The sequence below is a fragment of the Manis javanica genome, chromosome 11, assembly GCF_040802235.1.
Source record: "Manis javanica isolate MJ-LG chromosome 11, MJ_LKY, whole genome shotgun sequence".
Classification (NCBI taxonomy): Eukaryota; Metazoa; Chordata; class Mammalia; order Pholidota; family Manidae; genus Manis; species Manis javanica.
In genome coordinates, this window is record NC_133166.1 from 114,320,684 (window position 1) to 114,330,475 (window position 9,792).

Genomic DNA, 9,792 nt, shown 5'->3' on the forward strand with positions numbered 1-9,792 from the left:
ACTCCCCAGCCAGCCCCCCAAAGTATGGGGACTCCTGGCTGCCCCGGGATTCCGCCTGTGGGAAGGTTCCCGTCAATTCTGAGGTCATCACCTGCGCACATGGAGCCTCAGAGCTGCCCTCCCATTCCTGGGCACACAGCCTGGCCTCTGAGGGGCTTTGTGCCTCAGGCTTGGCCCAGAGAGGGGACCTGTGAGCAGCCCTACCCCTGAGGAGAAGTGACCCCAGGCCCTGACTCAGGCTTCTGAAGGACCCACAGGGACAAAGGCCAGGGAGGGGCCTCTGCTGTGGATTGGAGGAAAGCACAGACCCTGCCTGGGCAGCGATGGCCCCAAAGGGAGGGCCAGGTGCCCCCCGATTGCTCTCCTCTGGGGCAGCTGTGCCTTTAAAAACACACATGGCCTCTGCCCATCTCTGGAGCCCTGTCCTTCCTTCCCAGTCACTACTCAGGACCCGGTCGTGCTGGGCGCCAGTCTGGGCAGGGAACAGAAGTGAAGTGGCCCCATTCCTGCCATGGCAGCTCCAGGACTGGTGTCTCGATGGGCCTTGGTCCCTGGGGTACTGGGGAAAAATGTCACCTTCATGGCATGTGGCCATTCTGCTGCCTAACCAGGGCAACAGCAGAGGGCAGAGGCGGGCCCCGGGTAGGGCGGGTGCAGAGGCCCGGCTAGCTGGGCTCCCAAGGGCAGGCGCGGGAGCACTGTGGGAGGAAGGACCCCGGGGGTGTGAGGGGGCAGCCCCAGCAAGATGCCGGAAGGCCTGAGGTCTGCACACTGGGGGCCTGAGGACAGGAAGCCAGGGTGCCGGGTGGACTTCCCTGAGGGCCGGGCACAGGGGCGGTTCAGGGTGTGCGGAGGAAGCGGGGAGGAGCAGGAAGGGAAGGGGAGGATCTCTTGTCTTCATAAGACATACAGGGTGCTGATGAAAACCCCCTGTTAGACGCCTGCAGCAGCACCAGGCATCCTAGGCTGAATGTCTGCCCGGGGACCCACGGGGAAGGGTGGGCTCAGTGCAGGCAGGTGGAGCCAGCCGGCCACAGACCCACATGCAGCGAGCCCTCAGGTGGACACCCAAGGCCCTGCTCTGTCCCTCTGCTGCAGAGCAGGCCCCCTCCTGTGTGCACGGCTGAGCCAGAGCCAGGCTTCTCTAAGGAGGGCTGCCCCGGGAACGAAGGCGAGGTGATAGAATTTCTTGCCCTTTTGGGGAGCAGCCTCATTTGCAAACTAAGAGTTGCCGGGTTTGCACTAGGGCGGCTCTCTCCTAAGGGACACGGTGCTGCCCCTCGGTCCTTGAGTTCTCCCAGCAAACACTGGCGGAGTGGCCAGGAAGTGACAGGTGTAGGGCAACAGCCACAGTGTCCCTACCCCAGGAGCTGCCCGCCAAGAAGCAGACACTGTTTTCTCCTTCTAGAGCCCAGCCGCACTGGCCCAGAAGTGCCCCTCGGTCATTGGATCGTGCTGTAGGAATCCTGATAAAGAGAAGATGAAGGAACCAGAGGTGAGAAGGGCCCTAGACAGGTGCTGATGCCCCAGGCTGGGCCGAGGGCGGCCAGGGGCAGGCGGCTCCTGCCCCACAGACACGGGCCCAGAAGGCCTGGCTTCTGTGGTGGTGAGGTTATGGGTGCTGGGCTTTGATCACCCGGCACCACAGTAAGGACACCATCCGGGCCCTAGAGGCCTGGGACAGAGAAAAGGCGTGAGGGCCCATATTCCCCACCCCCAGCTGGTCCCCGCCCCCGGGTCTCCCCTTATCACGGGCCCAGGCTTCTGGATGTGGGTGGCTGCCGACAGGTGCCCGTCCGCGGTGCTGGCAGAGCTTGTCGTCCGCTCCAGCCAAGCTCAGGCTTCCTCGGCCCTTGGGTGGATTGGTGAGAACACACGGGACGGCACAGCTCGCCCAGGTCAGGAAAAGCCAGGGAAGTTCTGTGCCGAGTTCCTCCTGCCATGAACACTCCCCAAAAAGAGAGTGTCACCTGCTGCTCCTGCAGACGTCCCCTCAGCAGAGTGAGGGAGAGGACTGCAGGGTCCCGGGAACCCACTGAGGAAGGGAGACGGGCACCTGGAGGAGGGGCCTGAAGTACCCCCCACCCCAGAACCTGGGCCCCATGCAGTGAGGAGAACCCCGTCCCGCAAGGCCCGGAGATGACAGGGGTGGATGGGCTCCCGGTTGCAGGTGTTGAGAAAGAAAGAGCCCTGCGGTGTCTGTCAGGCTCTGCCCCCGTCTCCCTGATTCTACATTAGTTTTGACAGATCCATTAAGTCCTCCTAAGCATCAAGGGGTAGCTGAGAGCCATCCTGCTCTCCCTGCAGGAAGTGTGGGGCCCCGGGGAGCCCAAAACACACCTGCCAGAGATAGAAGCCCCTTGCTGGGGGTCTTTCTGCCACAGTGCCTGCCCCATGCAGGGCAGGGTCACAGGCTTTGCGTGCACGCAGGCCAGGCTGCTGACAAGGGCGGGGCGTGGTGGTGAGGAGTCTAGCAAGCCAGCTGGGCCCCAGGGCTGGAGGCCCGGGCAGAGGGGAAGCACAGCTGAAGGTGGCAGCTGCCAGGAGCTGCTTCTCGGGGAGGGTGATTGTGTGAGGCCTGGAGTAGGATAAGGCAGAGCCAGGTTCCCAGGGGAGACGAGACGCTTGAGGAGGCCTGAGCAGGGAGGCCAAGGGCCCAGCCAGGCAGTAGGCACACAGGAAGGGGAGAGTGGACTTCCGGCCAGAGACAGAGGCGCCCAGGACAGGATATGGGCAGACTGCGCTCTGAGGCTCGATGCGGGACAGACAGTTTCTCGGAAGCCCGATGTTAGCACGCTACACGGTGCCGCTAGGCAGACCTAGGGGTGTATCCATGGAACTCGGGCCAGCAGGACAAGGGTGGGCTTGAGAAGACAAGGAACCTGGCAACCCCAGGAGTGAGGGAAACCACAGCCTTCAGCCCCCAATTCCAGTGGCCTCTCAGTAACTTTCTCTCTCTCTCCTCTTCTCCCCAGAGGTGTGATTCTGCCGACCCCCTAATGATGCCCTATTGTGAGTCGTTGTCCTGCGGCACGTGGATCTACCATCGACCCAGCTGCCATTGCTCCCACTTCAGCAGAATCTGCTCATGTTGCCAGGGTGAGCAACCCATTCGCTGCCAGCGGAATGATGCCATTCATACCTGCTGCAACCTGGATGCTCTGGAAAGCAGCTCTGAAAGTCTCAACCCATGACGCGATCTCTACGGCACCCAAATCCCCATATTGTTTTTTTAATATTTTGGTATGATTAATATACACTTACATGAGCAACACTGTGGTTACTAGATTGTCCCCATTATCGAGTCCCTCCCACATACCCCATTACAGTCACTGACCATCAGCATAGTAAGATGCTCTGGAACCACTGCTTGTCTTCTCTGTGATGTGCTGCCCTCCCCGTGCCCCCCCACATTAGTGTGCTAATCATAATGCCCATTTCTCCCCTTATCCCTCCCTTCCCACCCATCCCCCACAGACCCTTTCCCTTTGGTAACTGTTAGTCTGTCCATTCTTGGGTTCGGTGAATCTGCTGCTGTTAGGCTCCTTCAGTTTTTGCTTTGTTCTTAGACTCCAAAGATGAGTGAAATCATTTGGTACTTGTCTTTCTCCGCCTGGCTTATTTCACTGAGCATAATACCCTCCAGCTCCATCCATGTTGCTGCAAATGGTAGGATTTGTTACCTGCCACTTGAGGAGTATCAGACCCTTAGTTATCATCCCAGGTTGCTCTGGGGCTTGATGTAAGTCCCTTTTATTTATTTTATTTTTTATTTTTATTAAGGTATTATTGATAGACACTCTCATGAAGGTTTCACATGAAAAACTGTGGTTACTACATTCACCCATATTATTGAGAGCATATTTGGGTCTTCCTTTTATTTTTGTATTTTGTATTTTGTAAGTTCAAAAATAAAAGTTAACCCACAGAATGAGTGAAAATATTCCCAATACATATAGGCAACAAAAGACCAATAAGGAAATAATGAAGAATTTCTACTAATCAACAGAAGACAGAAAACACAATAAAAAATGAGCAAAAAACTTGCAGAGACACTTCATGAAGGATGACATTCAAGTGGCCAATACATCGATGAAAAAGTACTCAGTTTCATTAGTCATCAGAGAGATGTTTACTAAAACCACAATGCAATACCACCACATGTCCCCAGAATGACTGATATGAAAAACATCACCAGCAGCAAGAGTTGGCCAGGACGTGGAGCAACTGGAACTCTTTTACACCGTTGGTGGGAATGCAAATTGGTGAATCACTTTGGAAGATTGTCTGGCAATGTCCAAACTGAGCATACATGAATCCCATGGCCAAGCAATTCCATTCTGAGGTATATATATCCCACAGAAATACATATATAATGTCGAGCAAAAACATTCACTAAAATGTTTATAGCTGCACCAGTAGAAGCACCGCAGTGGCTCCAGACCGGAAACCGTACGGACGCCATTAACAGGAGAACAGGTGAATCGTGGCGTATTCTCACTACGGGGTATCACGGAATGAAACCGGGTGGACCACGACTCTGCAACCGCACACACACCATGGGTGAGTCTCACTGACATGACACTGAATGGAGGAAGTCAGACACGAAGGATGACACACTGTGTGGCTCTTATTTGTATAAAATACAAAATAGTGGATGTTAATCTATGATGTCAGAGTCAGGAGGGTCTCACCCTTGGGGACAGTGATTGGATGGGGGTCCATGGGGCTGTCTGATAAGAATATACTGTAACTGTCCCCTGATCTGAGTGGTAGTTGCAAAGTTGTGCTCACACTGTGAAAAAAAGTCAAGCAGTATATTTATGATATGTGCACTTTGGGTATGTATGTTCTACGTCAATCAAAAATGTTAAGGAAGAAGCAAAAACAAAAAAATCCCATTATTTTTTGAGACTTTCACAAAAAACAACAGGTCGCTGATCCCTAGTTTCACCTCCATTCCTGTTTAGAGGTCCCGGTCTTTATTTTACTTGAGCTGTTTGTTTTGTTACTAATTTCATAGTTTTATTTATTGTTATCAAAGTTATTCATGCACACGGTGTAAAGGTCCAAACAGTTCTCTGGGGCTTGTTGTAGAAACCCCCTCCCCCAACCTCATCGGCTCTTGTCTCATCCCATCCGTCCAATACAGCTGTTACGACTGCACAGGCGTGACTCGCTGCATAACCTCTCCGTTCCCCTTGATCTAATAAATGTCCTTTTGTGTACTGTTTGCATGTGCTTACCGTTCATTACTCTATAACCCCCAAATATTCCCCAGTTTGCGCAGACACACTCAGTAGCCTGTCACGTACTCTGAATGACATCCCTTCTCTCAGTCCTCACCTGCTCCAGTGGGACCGGCTCCCCTCCAGCCCTGCTGAACAGCTGTGGGCTTCGGCACGCCCCTCACGGCCTTCCTGGGAGACCGCTCCCTCCTCTCCTGTGTTGGATCTCCTGTTTCATACGTACCAAGTCATCTTTATTTCCTTGTCCTGGTGGAGCAGGAAACCGCTTCTAAAAGTTTCCTGAGAAAAGGGGCATGGGAAGCAAAGCTTCGAGGTCTTGCATGTCTGAAAATGTATGTATGCCGTTCTCACACGTAAGTCATTGCTTAGTTGCTTACAGAGTCCTATATTGGAAAAATATTCCCTCAGAAATTTGAAGTCATTGCTTCACTGTGTTCTTTCCTCCAGTGGATGACATTCTAGCTCTTGATCTTGGCATAAAACCTGTTTTTCCTCTTAGTTCGGGTTCCCCAAGAGACCCTGAGTCATGTGTGCACATGGAGTCACTCAGTGGAGACACGCAGAGGGGAGCAGGGAAGGGATCAGGGGAGAGAAGGCGGTCACCATGCTGACTGTGACTGAGGGACTGAGCATGTCTAAGGCTTAGCTCTGCATAGAGATTTTGGGGAAATGGTGGCAAACATACATGTCAGAGTTCATGTGTGCAAGGACAAGGAAACTGTGTGTGTGTGCACGTGACATCCTCACAGTCAGCGGCTGACAGCTGCTCCCAGGGAGGAGGGTAGTAATTCCCCAGCACTTCTGGCCTGCTATGAACCCCACAGAGCAGCCTTCCCTGGCTTTGGAGAGACTATCAGGCAAAAGAGAGCCAGATACTGGCAGTTAGACGTCAGCAGCAGTTCACTGAAGCGGGGCTGCCCAGGCCGTTAGCGGGGGGCGGGCAGTGATGTCTGCTGTGGCGACCTGGCTGGGCTGTTACTTGGGAACTCCCATCTGTATTCTTTTGTTTTTTCCTTTTGTCCATATTTTTCTGGACATCTCTTGTCTGGAGGGTTCCAGCCTGGCTGCCTGAGTTCTGAGCTCTCTGGTTCAAGGATTACCAGAAGATTAACCAGGGTTCCAGGGGAGGACCGGCTGGGAGTCTTGACATTCAGTGGGAGACTAAACTTTCACTTAATCTTCCTATTTCAGGATGACACCCTTGACTTCTGGGGTCCCCCTGACCAGAGACTCTATAATTGGTGCTTTTCATGGTATAAATTCTCAGACCTGTGCTGGTCGAGGCAGGGAAGTCACACACTTGCTCTCAGAGGAGAGGTATCGGGTTAAGTGGACTTTCAACCAAACATTCTGTTTTTAGCCCCATACTCACCTCCATAGGTGACTAGTGTCACTGATTCCTTTTGCAGCTTCTGTGATGTAAATCTGATTGCTTCTCTGCTTTCCCCAATCGGCTAAACTAGTCACAATTTACTTCTCAGATTTCGGAGTCCCAAACATGTTGCTGCTGCCGCCGCCGCCTCTAGTGTCTCCGCTCCGCCCCGTGTGGTGTCAGTGCGTGCCCTCATGAGGCGCCCTTACCTATACGTAGGGAATGGATGGTGAGGTCAGCAGGCCCAGGGGGCAGGGTTTGGACTCCACCTCTTTCGTGTTTTAGCTGTGGAGCTTTGGATGAGGTATCCAACCTCTTTTGGTCTGTGCTCCTTCATCATTAAAAAATGAGAATGCTGCTACCTACCTCAGAGGATTGCTCTGAGGAAAAAATGAGGACACATACAGGAAAGTACAAAACATATTGTTGAGCGTAGGGTTGCGACTCAAAAATATCTTGGCTTCATTTTCCTGCATTTGGAGGTTGGGGAACCAGGGTGATGACTCAAGGAAGACAGCGAGGTAGACAGCAGGCTGGGCGGCTCAGGGGCAGTTTGGTTGGGCCACACCTCCACTGTCCTCTCTTTCATCCCTATTGCCATTGCCTTGGATCCTGCAGATACAAGATTTTAAAAACATGAACTTACTATCCTATATTCTGGTAACCCCTGTCCCTATGCCAATCACAAAAAAAGGGGGTTCTGGGTTTATTATCTCTAGAAATGAATGACCGTAGAACACCAATTATAAATGAGTCAAAATTTTTTCTTTGGGATGTTAAAATCCAAAGACTCGAGGCATGATAAAAAAAACAGCTTTGGAAGAATAATTCAAGAGTTGATTTTTTTCAACACTGTCACATATATACATAAACACTGATACATGTGTGCACAGACAAACAGACACACACACTGACTCACATCTGCATGTACACATTCAAAGAACTAGATAAAAATTCACTAGACTTTGGAGTAGGTAAGTCGGGTGGAAGCTGGGAGCTGGAACAGGTAATGTATGGAGAAACTACTGATGTCCTTTGATCTCTGCCCTCAGAAACGAAGTGACTTCCCCCTTTTTTGGTTGTGGCATCAAGCTGCTTGTGAGGAGGTTAGGATTGTTTCAGCAGGAATATAAAGAGAAGAAAAGAGCTAATTATGCATTTATTATGCATCTACTGAAATTCAGAAGGATTTTCTAGCAATGCAATAGGCTTGAAATCTGGACTCTAAGGGAAGAATCATATTCGCTTAGCTCCCGTTTAACATAATCAAGATCCAGATCTAGAGTCAACCTTCTACTAAAGAAGGAGGTAATTCGATTTCTTGTCTAACATCCTCATCTGACTATAATGGTGATAATCACACCTACCTCAAAGGAATGCTTCTGAAAGGAACTCCGATGTTCTAATGTGGCAACTAGTGTCATGAGGTCAAGGATAGGATGTAAGAGGAACGAGAATCCTGCCCCTTCTTGGCGTGGGGATCGAAGAAGAGGAAAGCCGGGAGGAGTCAGGAGAGCAAAGCTGGAATCATAGAGGCTTAACGTGGAATTGGGGAAACGGCTTCAAAAACATCTAGAAAATGGAAGAACTTTCCTAAATTGGCACAAACTTGTGTCTAATTTAGATGAGTGGGCAAATTAGGGTGACCTGGCAAGGAGGTAAGGCCTCCCCCTCTAGTCCTTCCCCAGGTAGGTACTGAGCTGAGCCATGGGCCTGGCATGGGGCACAGTGTGACAAGAAGATAACGAATGGACAGCATGTGGTTGGGACAGCTTGGGTCAGGGACTAGATGAAGGACGTGGTGGACATTTAGGGGGTCCACTGGGCTTTCCAGAACCACAGGGAGGTTGCTTCTGCTCGTAAGTAGCGATGAGATCAGACCCAGCCAAGGGAGACCCAAGAAATACTCCAGCTATTGAGATGAACCAAAGGCCAGCAGGGTGACTGTAACCAAATACACATTGACCCATAAGCACCCCTCCGGTGGCAGAACCCCCAGGAGGCAGAGGACCCAATGCAATGGGCCACCCTGGGCGTCCCTACCTAGTAAGCCACATTCCCCTCCCCATTTGCAGGGCAAAGCTGCAAGGTCTGGGGACCTGCCTAGACTCAGGGCGCGCGCGAGGGTGGACACGCCCTCCCCACCTGGGTCCCACACGCTCACTAACAGCCCGGCCTGGAACCACAGTCTCTGGCTGGGCAGGAGGACAGCTGCCCTTCCCTGTCCTGCCTTGACACCAGTGACCTGGGTTCTGTCTGGCTGTGGCCACCCTCTCCTCAGCCTTGTGCGATGCAGGGGCCCCCACCGACGCCTTGCAGGTGCGCGGCGTGGCCGGGGCGGGCGGCGGCGGGGGCAGGGGTCGGTGCGCAGCCGGTGCAGCGCGGCCGACTCACCTGCATGGCCGCGGCCCCGCGGAGTCGGCAGCGGCTGGCGGCCCGGTGTGCGCCCGCCCTGACTTCCGCGTGGGGCTCGCCGCTCCCTCCCCGCCCCTGCCACCTGCTCCCGCCACGCCCCTGCCCTTCCCTGGCGCCTTCCGGGGACCCCTCCCGCCTCCGGAGGCCGTCGCCCCCACCTGCGGGGACGCTTCCCGTTCATTGGGGGGGGCTGCCTCAGTCCTCCTTGCTGACCCCAGGACCCCAACCTCATCAGCCTCCGAGGCCGATCCCCTAAGAGGAGAAACCGCGGCGGGAGGGCCGAGGGTGGGGCAGATGCCCAAGAACCCAGCCTTCTCCCGGCCTGAGCCTAGGCTTTGTGGGCCCGGTGGGGAGGGCAGCCTCGGGGTCCTTAGGACGGGGGGCTGGCCCTGGGCTGCAGGACCGAGGGGCGGCTTCACCGCTTCCTGTGGGTCAGCCGCAGACGGCTCCAGGCCCCCAGGGCGGGCCTGTCCTTTGGGAGACAGTAACTGCCCCCGGAGGAGGTTGGGGTGAAGCTGGGACTCGGGGCAGGAGCTCAGCTGGGCAAGGCACACGGAGACGCTGAGCTGCGTGTGGGGGCGTGGCCGGCAGGGAGGCGCCCCGACGTCACGGGAGTTAGGAGCTCCCCTAGTGTCGGGGGGCAGCACTACGCAGCCCATGCAAGCCTGGGTTGATCCGGACTTGAAACGGGCCACCCCAGGCTCTCCCGGGATAGCATGGCCCCACCCACACTTCTGCTTGGGGGCCCCACGGCAG

General features: G+C 54.1%; 1 protein-coding gene and 1 long non-coding RNA gene across 4 annotated transcripts in view; one reads left to right on the plus strand and one right to left on the minus strand.

Moving 5' to 3' along the window:
- LOC140844573 (anthrax toxin receptor-like) overlaps positions 1-3,201 on the plus strand; it is a 49,322-nt gene extending 46,121 nt beyond the window's left edge. The window contains exons 14-15 of the mRNA XM_073217470.1: positions 1,409-1,495; positions 2,976-3,201. Coding sequence (XP_073073571.1) covers positions 1,409-1,495; positions 2,976-3,194 — 306 coding nt within the window. The 3' untranslated portion in view covers positions 3,195-3,201. The remainder of the gene's footprint in view (positions 1-1,408; positions 1,496-2,975) is intronic.
- Positions 3,202-3,230: 29 nt separating this feature from the next.
- On the minus strand, positions 3,231-9,123 carry LOC140844574 (uncharacterized). 3 transcript variants are annotated; one of them, XR_012123114.1, is made up of 5 exons: positions 9,016-9,123; positions 6,988-7,233; positions 6,622-6,830; positions 5,347-5,528; positions 3,231-4,584 (listed from the first exon to the last, which is right to left on the minus strand). It is a non-coding gene; the product is annotated as an uncharacterized lncRNA (long non-coding RNA). The 3 variants fall into 3 exon arrangements; XR_012123112.1 differs by having other exon boundaries at positions 3,233-5,528; XR_012123113.1 differs by having other exon boundaries at positions 4,387-5,632.
- Positions 9,124-9,792: the final 669 nt, after the last annotated feature.